Below are 14702 nucleotides of genomic sequence, written 5' to 3'. Positions count from 1 at the left end.
GAGACAACGACGAAGCAGTCGCAAAAGGCGGCGAAAAAGCAAGAAGACACCCTGGAACAAATAATACTGAAACTACAGAGGCTGGATCATATACATGAGAAGGTACAGAGGCCCGATTATATGGAACACATGGGCTCCATAATGCAGGACTTGAGGGCTGAAGTTCAAAGTCTGAGAGTGGAGAACAAAGAATTACGGGATAGTAATGCAGCGCTGAGGGCCGCTCTCAAAAAAGATCATGAAGAAAAAGACCAAATCATCGAGCATCTGAAAATCACCATTGATGACCTCAAACAGTGCACCACGATGAGCCAATTCCAGGAACAACACAGGCAGTTGATGTTTGCAAAATACAAGGAAGGGTCCTGAACTTGGGGCCGCACGGTGGTGTAGTGGTTAGCATATTGGCCGCACAGTCACGGTCTGGAGAACGGGAAGAGTTGGGTTCAATTCTACCTTGGGCGTTGCTGTGTAGAGTTTGCATGTTCTACCCGTACCTGCGTGGCTTGTTCTGCGGGTACTCCCGTTTCCTCCCACATTCTAAAAAATAGTTTGTCTCTATTCATTATTATTTATTATTAGACTGATTATTATATATGATTTCTATTTATTAGGAAAACATATTAATTACATCACCATATTGTTACATTACCTTATCACTCTTGTATGTATTTAAAAAAAAATCTAATATGGAAAACAGGAAGTGAATAAACGTACTGCAGCAGATGTGGAACGAACAGAGGGGTAGGATTAAATAAGCTTTGCTTCTTCCTACTCCTTTTCGATATGTGGAAGTGTGAATTGAATTATGTCATGTATGCATGTTCAAATAAAATTAAACCATGACCATTACCAATTTATGCCGACTCGCTAACTAACTAACTAACTAACTAAGTAAGTAACTGCTGGATGATGGTGCACGTCAGGAAGTGCCTTCATATCTAATTTAATATGCCGCCTGGCTCAGCCCACAGCTGTCATTTTAGTGCCACGGTGACGGTATTATCGCATCCGAGCCAACTATATCCCCCCACCCTGAAAACGGATTTAGCATCTCGCTGTCTGTCGAGATCAAAAGTGATACATTAGCAACATAATCAAATTTAGATGACAACAGTCACGTTAACACTCCAGCATGTGATAATGACTGGCTTCTGTCATACTTCTACTTACATATAATACTTATTTATTCAGCTTTTTGCTGTCGTGAGACGGTCTTTGACTAGATTTTTGGCAGCATATTCCTAAAAACAGCCCTGTTGTGCAGAAGATTTTTGACCGGCGATTTTGCAGTTGGTCCTTAAATACAGCAAAATGCTGCTGATATATATATGATCTTTGACTACTGGTTTTGCAGACGATTCCTTAAAAACAAGGGTTGCCGTTACAGAAAGAATCTTTGAATTGCTTTTTCACACAGTAGATTCTTTAAAAACAGCAGGATCGCTGTCACATAAATGAGCTGTAGTGCAGTAATATTCTGCAAAACAGCACACTCCCGTTACGCAGAAGATTTTTGACCAGCGATTTTGCAGCTGGTCCTTAAAAACAGCTAAATGCAGCTGTCATATACAGTATATGATCTTTGACTACTGTTTTTCCAGCCCGTTCCAATTGTTGCTGTCAATAAAAGAATCTTTGAATAGCTTTTTTGCACCGATTGTTAAAAACAGCAGTGTCCCTGTCATGTAAATAAATGATCTCAAACTTTTTTTGCAGTAATGTTCCTGAAAACAGCACACCCCTGTTATGCAGAAGCTCTTTGACGGGCGATTTGCAGTTGGTCCTTAAAAACAGCAAAATGCTCTTGTCATATGCTGTATATGATCTTTGACTGGTGTTTTTGCAGCCGATTCTTGAGAAACAACAGTGTTCCTGTCATATACTGGATCTTTGAATAGCTTTTTGCACAGTAGATGACCAAAAACAGCTGTCGCATAAATCAGTTTTGACTGGCTTTTTTGCGGTAGATGACTAAAAACAGAGGATTAAGCAAAGAGAAGAAAATGGATGGATTAATAAAGGAGCTACACGCTCCTGTTGTGTAGAAGTTGACCAGTGATTTTGCAGTTGGTCCTTAAAAACAGCAAAATGCTGCTGTCATATATATATATATATATATATATATATATATATATATATATATATATATATATATGATCTTTGACTAGTGGTATTGCAGCTGATCCCTTAAAAACAACAGTGTGCCGTCATATACAGGATCTTTGAATAGCTTTTTTTACACAGAAAAACAAGTTTAATATTGTTAATATTCCCCAAAACAGCAAAGCACTTCTGTTTTGTAGAAGATCTTTGACCAGCACTTTAGCATTCGGTCCTTAAAAACAGCAAAATGCTGCTCTCATTGATATGATCTTTGACTAGTGTTTTTGCAGCCGATCCCTTAAAAACAGGTGTTTCTGTCATGTAAAAGAATCTTTGGATAGCTTTTCTGCACAGTCTAAAAACAGCAGTGTCCCTGTCACACACATGATCTTTGGCTAGCTTTTTTGCAGCTGATCCCTAAAAACAGCAAAGCACTCCTGTTATGTAGAAGGTATTTGAGCAGAACTTTAGCAGCTGGTCCTTAAAAACAGCAAAATGCTCCTGTCATATACTGTACAGTATACTGTCTATGATGGTACTGTATATGACCTGTGGTTTAAGTCCTTAAAAACAGTGTTCCTGTCATATACAGTACAAGATCTTGGGCTAACTTTTTTGCGGTCATATTCTTAAAAACAGACAAGCACTCCTGTTATGTCCCTTATAAATTCTTTGACTTACAAACAACAGCATACAGAGGACCTCTGAATCTAGTTTAGCAGTAGATTCTCCAAAAGAACAAAACACGCCTGTGTTGTAGAAGATTGCATTGGTGTTTTTCCTTTTTTAAGGACGTACGGCAAAAACAGTAATCCAAGATCCTCGATATTTTGTGAATAAAAAAAGTGTTGGATCTTAGATTATACTGAGGGGCAGATAACACCCGCTCGCCCGCCAATCTGCGCCCATCTCTGCCCTTATGACGCTGTGAGGATGAGGAAGGGGTTGAAGGCTTAAAGTACTTGAGCTGCTCATGACATCATCTTTCTCGCAGCTTCACCAAGTGATGGCTGACTCAAACCCCTTTTGGATCAATGTGTGTGTGTTTAAAAATGACGGCTCCACTGTTGCCATGGTGACAAATCATCCCTGGGCCTTCTGTCTCCAAAGAGACACAGCCAAACCCACCCTGCCATCCTCAAACCCCCACACAGCATCTTCATCATCATCCGAGTAGCTGTTAAACCAGTAGAAGATGTTTTGCAATGATCATGAAAGGGATATATACCGTACGTACATCTAATAAGATCACTTTTATAAGGCAATAAACACAATGCATATTATTGTGCTTGTAGTTTCATATGGGGGTGCAATGACAAACATGAATGATCATCTAAAGCAGGGGTGGTAACATACATAAGAAGATTACCATATACTGTATGTGTGCCTTCACCCTTTTGTGGTGATAGCTTAGCTTAGCGCTTAGCTTAACTGCTAAGCTTTACCTCGCAAACATAACCGCACTACTTTTGCAACTTGTTTATACTCCTTTTTTTAAGCTTTGCCCGTTATGTAAGCGCATTTTAACTCCAAAACATGGCTTGTTTCTCACCGAAGAGATGTATAATTTAATTTTCTAGCTAGCTTAGCCAAAATCCTCTTAATACATAGTAGTTCGCTACCTCAGCAACTTAGCTTGATGTCAAAAACTTTCCCAAATACTATTTTATACAGTATATTTGTTATGGGTTTTTTTTTCAATATTTTGTTTTTGTTCCTTATCTAAATATAAATCATGTAAACTGTATTTTTACTGTAAAACCTGCCTCATTTCCTACCAAAAGCTAAATAACCACATTTAATTTTCTATCAAGCATCTTAATGTACAACATTGCATAAATGCTGTAAAAAGTACTCAGTTTGAACCTAAGAAAACCAACTTTTATTTACACATTTTCAAATAATTTAGTTAAAAACACTGTGTGTGTCCTTCTCCTTTCGGGGGGCCATTGCTTGTTGGCACTTAGCTTAGCTGCTTTGCTTCATTTTGAAAACTACTTTTTTTTTAATTACAGAGAGTATGAGTTTGTTTTTCACATAATAATGCCACTGACAACAAGGTTGGTCTTCTAACTCTGATATATATGTTTTTATCATTCCTAAATGCTAAAGCAAATTGCTTTTGTGTCTGTTTTTTCTTGGCCAGTGCGGGCTATGATGCTGTCCTAGACAGAAATGTAGCCATCAAGAAGCTGAGCAGACCCTTCCAGAACCAGACCCATGCCAAGAGGGCGTACCGGGAGTTGGTGCTCATGAAATGTGTCAATCACAAAAATGTAAGTGTGCACCGTGGCCACCGTCTACTTTTCCCTTCTCAACAAAATGGACGTGAGTGAATGGACGCCGTGCTAAATTCCATGCCGCCGGAAATATACCGACCTGGCGTAAGAGGGACCGTTATCTCTAGCGCTGCAGCCGACTCGCTGCGTTTCTCTAACAGCAAAAGCGCCACTGCAACGTTGTATGTAAATGTTGTGTGACTGACTTCCCTCCTCTTTTTCCTCTTCCAGATTATCAGTTTATTAAATGTTTTCACGCCACAGAAATCATTAGAGGAATTCCAAGATGTGTGAGTATAGCGTACCTATGTTTGTTCACGCTGAAAAAACGTAAATGTCAAGTGATAATTGGACCGATCATGTGACTGACTGTGTTACAGTATATGCCATGTTCTCATGAGTCCTTTGCACTTGTGATGGTGAGAAGTCAGCCCCCACACTATGTAATAATCATGAAAGTGGGTGCAGTGTAACTGCATGTGTCGTCCTCTATACTGAATTGTAAATGGCAATTGCTTCCCCCCCCCCAGCAGAATTTAGACAAAATGCTGACATGTCCCCCCCTCCCCCCCAAAAGATATTAGATTTTGCAGTGATCTATTTTGCCTTGGTCTATTAAGTGTGAAAATTAATTGATTCATTTAGATTTTTAAATATTATTTTAGTACAATATTGCATAAACAAACAGTCGTCCCTCGTTTATCGCGGCCAATTGGTTCCAGACCCAACCGCGATAAGTGATTCAATATGAATAAATTGAATATTTTCTTATTTATGGCATTGAAAAGCTGTTTCCAGTCTTGTAAATGCGATTTTTAACATTATTAGAGCCCTCTAGACATGAAGCAGCACCCCTATTGTCACCTTTACATTCGGATTACCTAATATAGTAAATATAATCATATTAAGACATATTAAACATGAATAGATCATATAGACTCACACGTTTGCAGTTCCTTGTTGTTTCTTTCTGGACAACGTACTTCCTGCACTGGCTATCAATGTGTTGTAATGGCGGCTTTAACTGGCTTTACACTCGTATTACCCAATAGAGTACACATAATAAGAGTAAATAAGCCATTTAAGACGTGACTAAAACGTCTGCTCGTCTGTGTCACAGTAAATGTGTTCCCCCGGGGACTTTAGTGAAGATTTGTGAAGGACAGGAAGTGACATCGGAAGTTCATAGTTGAGTTTTAGCTTGTCATGGGTTGTGGCCCCAACAGTAGCCCATGTTATTATCATGTTATTTATGTTATTATTATGTTATTAATATTATTATTATTGTGCCTGTTGTGAGATCATTTAAACCTTCAGTAAATGCCTGTTCTGATGATCACACCTGGTGCCTGTCTCACTGAACAAGTGCTGCCACCAAGTGGCCAATGTAGAATAGTACATTCACAATTAGAATGCTTCTTCTGCCTTGTATTTGAGTTAATTTAGCCATTTTTAGGATTGAAAATAGTTAATTTAGGCCAATAATAAGTACAGTTTGCTTAAATATACATTTTTACTTATAATAGGCCGTATTCAACCACGGGCAGTGATCATTTATTCATTAATTAATTTTTGAAAAACCACGATGCAGTGAGGGTCAACTGTATGTATAACATAGTACACTGATTAGAATAATGTGTCATAGTGGTGGTCTGGATGTACAGTACGTAGCTTAGCCCCCATAGCTGACAACAAAGTTGAGACTGAATAAACAGCGCCTCTGCTGGTTGCAGCCAAACAGTGCACTTAGTCTCAATTGCTTCAACAATCGATTCCGCACGATCAGTGAACTCTTCAACAGTTGATTAAGTGATGATCCACGCTTTACCACGATGTTACGTAATGTGTGCAGTGTGGGAAGTGTGGAGTCCCACAGGGGTCATTTGTATGTCCTCTGTTATTTATTCTTCAAGCGTCTTCTATGACATTTGGAAATGATATGCAGATGTTCTTTTATCGATAGGCTAAAATGAAATTGGACTTGTTTTGGGCACACAAAGAAAGACACCAAATAAATCGAATAAAGCAAAGACAGCTAAAACCCTCACTAATCCTGACTAATATTAGTAATATTAGTTGAAACTGTAAATGCTAAACAATTGATTCATTTTGCTGATAAACTGATATTGCCCCAGGTACCTAGTGATGGAGCTGATGGATGCCAACCTGTGCCAGGTGATTCAGATGGAGCTCGACCACGAGAGAATGTCATACCTACTCTACCAGATGTTGTGTGGCATCAAACATCTGCATTCAGCAGGCATTATTCACAGGGTAGATATTGTTGTCCACCTACTCAACATTCTTTTGGTGTGGCATTTTCGGTATGTAAGATGCCGTATAGACCAGGGGGTTTTCAAAGTGTGGCAGAGTGAGCCTCCCCTCAGAGAATATAATCCAACCTGGGCCTCCCCTACACCCCAGACTCACCATACGACCTACAAATCTATTCACCTGGGTCTTTAAACATAACAGAGGTTAGCTCAGCAGTTTAAAAAAGGTTTTTCTTTCTTTATTTCAAGCTGCTGCACCTCCTCTGAATTCTGGTGCCTCTCAGGGGAGGGCCATCACAAGCTTTTGAAAAACCCTAGCATAGGCCACCGGACACTTACTTTCTAATGTGTATATTTATATTCAATACAGAGCCGTGATTCAGTTTTGAACTTATGCACTGTTTTTGCAGTCATTTATTTTGCTGTACAGTACGTTATGTCCCAACTAACTAAAATTCGACATAGTTTTACGACGTTTTACAAAGAATGACAAATACAAAGCCCACCCACCAGCCCTGAGGCCATCATCAAAAATCGTAATTCCACCAAAATGTTTGGAAAAAAACGTGATGATATCTGTTGGCCGATATTACAGGACATCCCTAATTAACTTCTATCCGTGTGTTTAATTCAGTTCAATTCAGTTTTATTTATGTAGCGCTAAATCACAACAAAGATTATCTCAAGGCACTTTGCACATGAGGTCAGTCTATGGTCACGCATGAGAAACCAACTGAACCCCACATGAGCAAGCACTTGGCGACAGAGGCAAGGAAAAACTCCCTCCGGGAAAGAAACCTTGAACAGAACCCAGGCTCTGTGTCTCAACTGGTTGGGTTAGGATGGAAAATGGATGGAGAGGGATAGACGGTAGATCAAGTGGGAAAACTGTCTTCCCCCCGGATTGAGTCAGGAAGATGGTTCCATAACAGAGGGGGCCTGATACTGTAACGAAAGGCTCTACCGGCCATTCTGCTTCTAAAAATTCTACGAGTGGCAAGTAAGTGTAAGTTCGGGTAGCGCGGTGTTCTACTGGGTTGATTGGGCACTAAGATATATTGGTGCCCGAACCGTGCAGTGCTTTATATGTAAGAAGGAGAATTTTGAAATCACTTCTAAATATTCTAAGTATTAGGGGCACATAAAAAAAAATCTGAGATTTGGAGAATAAAGTCATAAATTTACCAAAATTACCAAAAAAAAGTCATAAATTTCAGAGAAAAAAAAAGTTGTAATATTACTTTTGCCCAAGGCCAAAGGTCACATAAGTCCCCCCTTTTCATAGCTGTCTCAGGCAATGCCTGTTACGAATGCTAGAATAAATTTTCCGAGAATAAAATCGTAAAATGAACGAGAAAAAAAGTTGTGAATTTATGAGAAAAAAGTCGTAGTCTTAGGAGGATAAAGTCAAAATGTAAACAACTTTATTGTACGACAATAAAGTTGTGAATGTACAAGAATAAAGTCGTAAATTGACGAGAAAAAAGTTGTGAATTTACAAGAAGAAAATCATAAATTTACGAGAAAAACGTCGTAAATTTTTTGTGATTGTGATGAGGTTTCCCCCTCCTTCATGCAGGACCTGAAACCAAGCAATATAGTGGTGAAGTCTGACTGCACTCTGAAGATCCTGGACTTCGGTCTAGCTAGGACCGCGGGGACTAGCTTCATGATGACCCCTTATGTGGTGACAAGATACTACAGAGCCCCCGAGGTCATCCTGGGCATGGGATACAAAGAGAACGGTAAGGACCGTCTTGGACACTTGGGATATTTTCTTTGTGCCATATCAGCAAAATGCTGCTATACGCCAAAGGAAGGGTAACCATTAAAAATTGTGTTAATTAGACACTTTGAATATAGTCATTAAAACAATGAGACACAAAACTGAAACAAAACATTAATTAAGTCTTCAGAAGTAAAAAAAACCAAAAACGTAATACTTAAAATAGAAGTGAAATTGGTAAGACTCATTCTCACATTTATAGTCTCGTAAATTCCCAGGGTTTACATTTCCTGCCATTGTAATCCCACTAAAGCTTCACTTTGCTGCTCTTCTTCTTCCCTTTTTTCCCCGGATTACTTGTATTTTGATAATAATGTGCTATCCCTCTGTGACATAGCACTCTAATTAGCATTCTAATAAGTGCTTTCTCTCCTAGATGGCCTCATAACACTAACCTTTGCTTTCCTTTCTTCTTTTGGCATCACCTCGGTGCGTGCAGTGGACATATGGTCGGTGGGGTGCATTATGGGAGAAATGGTGCGCCACAAAATCCTTTTCCCTGGGCGGGACTGTATCCTTGTTGTTGTGTTGTTTAAACGCTATACCTGTGTGTGATAAAGAATGGATTTCGATTCAAAAAGGGAAAACAAACCAAAAAAGTGGTGGTGTTTTGGTGTCAGGTTTTGCTTTTGAGCAGATCATTTGATATATTTTAGAATTTGATACACTGCATATTTAGAATATATAAACGAACAATATTTCTGTATAATACATTTGATATTATACTATATGTTGTGATTTATCATAAAAACCTCACACTTTTTGTAGTTACTAAGGTAAGGGTGCTTTTTTTAATATATACTGCACATATTTTTCATTGAAAATATTTTAAATAAACAGTAGTTGTATATATGCCATATATACCATTTACTAATTCACTTATACTGTTCTTATATATTTTATATGTATGAAAATAAATATTTGTAAATGACAATACATACTGTGATACTATTATTCATCTTATTATTGTATAGCGATATGTCTTTGTTTAATTCATCTCATGCTACTGACTTTTTGGGACAAAATTACCTTTTTTTAAAGAAATATATAATAGCCAATTATTTGTAGTTATTTTAAAAATAAAATAAACAATAAGAATTGTCATTATTATTATTATTCAAGCATCACATGTATTTTTTTTACACATATCTAACATATACAGTATACATATGTACATCCAATATACTGTACAGGTATATACAGTATTTATATACACAGCACACACACACATACTGTATATATAATAATTATTCATATACGTACAAAAATTGTATACTGTGTACATATTACAATAATTATGTATAATTTTTCTAAACAGATATTTATTTATACAATGTATCAATTAAACAATATTTAAAAAGTCAACTTTACCGATACAGTGTGTATATATTATCATCATAATCGTCATATGCTCTTTTGGAAAACTCACCTTATGTTCTCTGTATGTTACTGAGGTGCAAACTAACCCCAATGACACGTCTTGCTCCATTGTGTCAACTTAACCGATACTCTTTAATCACTGATAATCCCTGCAAAGGACAACACAATCCGTTAGTCGCCGAGTGCTTTGTCAACAAGGAGGAAGGATGTTTTATTTCCGAACACGTAAATATTTCAGCGTGTGCGTGTTGCCCGGAGCGCTTACCTGGTGTGATCCCACCCTGCCTCTTAAGCTGTAATTGCATCTTCAAGACTGCGAAGGCTTTTTTTTCTTCCCCCCAGCGGGATGCACAGAGAGAGATTGGACTTGAAAAGTGTGTGCACGTGAGTGGCAGTCACAGATGGATACTTGATGGATAAATAACGACAGTGAACGCGTTTACAGTTTTGCACTTTCATCTAGAAAAAGGCAAGGTAAATCTGGTGTTACCCTGCCTGGGTGTAAAATGTCACTTTAATGATTGTATAAACTATCTTGATTTTTACTGGGGAATGAGTATTTAACTACATCTTTACCTCGGTTTTTGTTATTCATTTGCTCTAACGCACAAAAACCGAAGCAATTTTTAGTAATCCATTGAATTTAAATAGAGAATAATTATAGTATTACATGCAGAAACCAATGCAACAATAATTATAGATGACGAATGAGCATTTAGCATAAGTTTTGTTGTTGGCGAGGACAGTGAGGAGTGGAGAGGGACGATGGGCTGGTACGGCAAACCATCGTCGTACTTTTTTTGTTTTGTTTTCTTTTCCTTGAATTCAATAGTTCGCACCTTTCTTTGGCCCCATGGCGGGTTATTTAGCAGTCGCACTCAAGCATGAACGGAGAGTGAGTCGTAGGGTGCTTTGTTTGGGCGCTCGATTCCGTGGATTGATACGGTAAAGGGTGAGTTGTACTCATTTTGTAATATTGTACAAAAATCGAGGCTGACGCAAAATTTTGCTGAAAATATTTGTCGAAAACCGAATCATAACAAAACTGGGTTGTACTGTATGTGGAGTAAATGAACAATTATTTGTTTTTAATGTGAATGCACTCCATTCTGCCTACTTTTTAACCACAATGTCAAATAATACACAAAGTGTGGCAACCCACAGGGATCACTTCTTGGTCCTCCTTGCTATTAATAATGTTCTAGCCAAAGTACAGCCAAAGTAATTCCAGATTCTGAAGACGCTTGTGTGTGTCTGAGGCAGAAGGGCTGTTTGGGAGTTGTAGGTAATGTCAGTTTGTGTGTGCGGTTGTTTGTATGTGAGCCCAGTGGACATGTGGTCAGTCGGCTGCATCTTTGGAGAGGTGATTAGAGGGACAGTGCTGTTCCCCGGCACGGACCGTATCCTTCTGACATGCAACACCACACTGCCACTGCTGCACTGTGAAGACCAGTCAAACGGTGGATGCAGTAGGTACGACCACTTGCATGTCAACAAAGCAAATAACCTTAGAGGATGAAAAGAAGAAGCGGGCAACGTTTCCACAAGTAATGACAATCAGTGGTGGAACTTTCTCAAGCGGCACTCTCTAAGGAGCTCAAGAGTTATATACAAGACTCACTCAATGTTCCAGTAATGGTCTAGAGGTATTCCCAGTGTGTGTGTTTTTCCCTTAACCCCGCCTCACCAAACCAGACATCGACCAATGGAACAAGGTGATTGAGCAGCTGGGCACGCCATCACCGGAGTTCATGAAGAAGCTCCAACCCACGGTGAGGAATTACGTAGAGAACCGGCCAAAGTACGCCGGCCTCACCTTTCCCAAACTCTTCCCGGATTGCCTTTTCCCTGCAGACTCCGAGCACAACAAACTGAAAGGTGAGACAATAAGCAAACATCCAAAAAATGTACACGCCTGTTTTTGTGCATTTGCTTAAAACATCTTCCACCCCTGACTCAAACTGGTTCTTCTCCGGAACACAGACTTACCAAAAATGCATCAAAAATGCAACATTGACATATATACTTAATTCAGTGCTGTTGAACGCAACAGACGTTCATTTATGACAACAAAACATTCATTAAAATCGTACTGCGTTTTACACTAACCAATAAAACACACACATTAAAACTGATGCTTCGGTTTGGCACAGGCTGGCTTAAAAATGTAAATATTATTTTAAAAAAAATGATGATGTGATTTTTTAAAAACATGGTTACAAAGTTGTCCTCTAACTGATACAACATCCAGTATAAAACAAAATATCAAAATATGTATACTTAAATCAAATAAATGATTTCAATACAATTTTAAAAAGTCTAATATTTCAGCACTTTTTGATATTCCACAGCGAGCAAAAATTCGATGTCCGCTTGATGAAAAAATACCATTCATCATTTTTTGTAATAAATAAAACCCGCTAAAAACTGGTTACAAAGTGTAAGAAAGGCTAGCTGGAAATGAAAATACAATAAAAATATGTATACATGTAAATGCAGGAATTAACAAAAAGCGGGTTACAGCATTGTACTGTAATGAATAAAAAGGCTTAGAAATAAATTTTAAAATTTTAAAAACAATGTCCTTCAGCAACACAGTGCATGAATGTTAATGACAACATTCAGCAGGTGGTCCACATTAGGATAGTTGGGCCTTGGCGGAGGTCTGCGCCGAATGCTGTCCTACTTCTCGCTCCTTTTACTGGGTGCATGTAAAAAAAATAATTGGCAATCTTTTCTTTTATGTTCTTTCTGTACTGTGACATTGAAGCTGCTGGTTGCTGAAATATTTATCAGCCTTGGAGATCAGAGTGAAGCTTCATGTCACTGACAGGAAGTGAGTCCGACACGAGAAGTTCCTCTGAACTGAAGCAGATGAATGAGGGCTAGATCGATGGTGGGAAGGGGTGCACCAAGAGGAGTCATTTTATACATTTACTGTTAGTTTGCTCTTGATGCGTTGATGATTTGTCGTCTTCTGGTGGCTGTTTTTTTTTTCTCTCGTCCGCTGTGCAGTTATTTCTAGTGAAGGTCAAAGTGGGAGGGGAGGCGGGACTGTCTGCAGTACTTGAACGTCGATAAAAAAGGACTAAATGATTAACAGACTCGGCTGTTTTTAATGAAATTACATTCATTCACACATTTGACGACAAAAAATGTCAGCTTCCCAAAAACCGCAGGAAAAATATGTATGAATATTTCCACTTGAAATGATAAATGTCTTTTAAAACTTAAATACCCATCCAGCATTAAACGGACAGTATGGATTTTTTGACATGAAGTAGTATGACATCCCCATCAGCAGTGTAGTCCACCAACGGTGACTTTGTTCCGTGAGCGGAGTTCTGGTCGGATTTCGGTGAGCAGCAACGTAGTTTCGGTTAGTTGCTGGGGTCTCTCAAGTAAAGAGTTTGGCTTCGCAAAACATTTTTTTACATAGCATACATAACGTTTTTTTTTTCCAGTGTGGTCCTAATCACTTATTTCATGTTTGTTTTTTTTTGTTTTTTTAATATCCCGTGGGCCAACAAAAAAAAACAGGCCCCCGGGTCAAATATTCGGCACCACTGTCTTGAGGCTCAATGTAAAAACATACTTAAAATAACACTGCTTTACCATGATTGTTTCCAAACCACAGCAAGCCAAGCCCGAGACCTGCTGTCCAAAATGCTGATAATTGACCCCGCTAAACGGATATCGGTGGACGAGGCCTTACAGCACCCCTACATTAACGTGTGGTACGATCCAGCCGAGGTGGAGGCGGTGAGTACTCGTCAAGTACTTCCTCACACGCGTCTTTGCTGTACTGTAGCTGCATCTTTCACTCGATAACTCGTAATCTTGCGATGTTTCTCATGTGTGCTGAAGCCACCGGTGCCTCCTCATTCGTGTGTGGTGACAGCGAGATCGGGAAAAAAAAGCAATTAAAAACAAAATGGTAGTCGTCATGGTTTTTCAAATATATATGACTGTGCACTTGTTGATGATGTTAACGCGTGACTCTTGTTGATGGTGGCATTTTTTTCAACACATGTTCTGCTGTTTTCCCCCTTCTCTAATGTCACCTCATGCTGATGAAGGCCAGGGATCTCATCCAAATATCCATGGTAAATGACCACCGCTCTACTTCAGAGAAAACTCTCCCTCCTCTTTACCAATAAGAATGATTGGCGGATGTCAAAGTGACCCTCGGACTTCAATACATTGTGGAACGGGCTGTCTGACTGGATGATAGTTAGCATGACTTTGTCCTGTTGGATAACCCCAAGCAAGGGGGCAATGTCTTTTATGTATGCTAGATGTATTTCCCTCTAAAATGCCTGATTGTTTGCCTACTGACAGCAACGTTGACTAGCATTTCAAGAGCTCATTTGCAGAAACGGAGATCCCATGAACACGAAAAAACACATTTAATTCGAATTCGTATTTTGGTTTTCCTATTTGCGTCTGTTTCTGCAAATGAACTCAAACGATGACATAGTAAATAAACTCTAGCAGCCACGGAATAAACATGAGGTTGTAAGCCCGGTCACGCCGTACGATTACTAACGTTGTCATGCTCTCTTTATGATTTCATTTTAGCCTCCGCCTCAGATATATGACAAGCAGCTCGATGAGAGAGAACACTCCATTGATGAATGGAAAGGTAAGAATTATTTATTCACAATGAATTATAAATTTAATTTACTGTATATCATTTTTTTAATTATTGTTAAATTATTTTATTTATTTAATTATTATAAATACTATTTTAACCATTTTTTACAGCTTTTTTCCAGCTACAACTTTTTTCCTATGTTTTTCTACAGTATTTATATTGTATTGGTGCATAAAAAATGTGCATTATATATATATATTATGCACATTTCTATATTTAAA

At 38.6% G+C, this 14702-nt stretch overlaps 1 protein-coding gene across 7 annotated transcripts in view; it reads left to right on the top strand.

Annotated features, from left to right (window-relative positions):
* The window catches only part of mapk10 (mitogen-activated protein kinase 10), a 41506-nt gene that overhangs the window by 19564 nt on the left and 7240 nt on the right, over positions 1-14702 (top strand). For 5 of the 7 annotated variants that reach the window (XM_054756287.1, XM_054756290.1, XM_054756289.1 and 2 more), the window contains exons 4-12: positions 4253-4382; positions 4617-4675; positions 6521-6659; positions 8238-8403; positions 8884-8955; positions 11520-11702; positions 13462-13586; positions 13904-13930; positions 14406-14469. In XM_054756287.1, the coding sequence (XP_054612262.1) occupies positions 4253-4382; positions 4617-4675; positions 6521-6659; positions 8238-8403; positions 8884-8955; positions 11520-11702; positions 13462-13586; positions 13904-13930; positions 14406-14469 (965 nt within the window). Of the gene's footprint in view, positions 1-4252; positions 4383-4616; positions 4676-6520; positions 6660-8237; positions 8404-8883; positions 8956-11152; positions 11225-11519; positions 11703-13461; positions 13587-13903; positions 13931-14405; positions 14470-14702 lie in introns of all 7 variants that reach the window. The other 2 variants (XM_054756294.1, XM_054756288.1) reach the window with 2 other exon arrangements.

This window comes from Dunckerocampus dactyliophorus, chromosome 17, assembly GCF_027744805.1.
Source record: "Dunckerocampus dactyliophorus isolate RoL2022-P2 chromosome 17, RoL_Ddac_1.1, whole genome shotgun sequence".
NCBI lineage: Eukaryota > Metazoa > Chordata > Actinopteri > Syngnathiformes > Syngnathidae > Dunckerocampus > Dunckerocampus dactyliophorus.
Note: the sequence above shows the minus strand (reverse complement) of the source record. Positions and strands in the feature narration are given on the sequence as shown.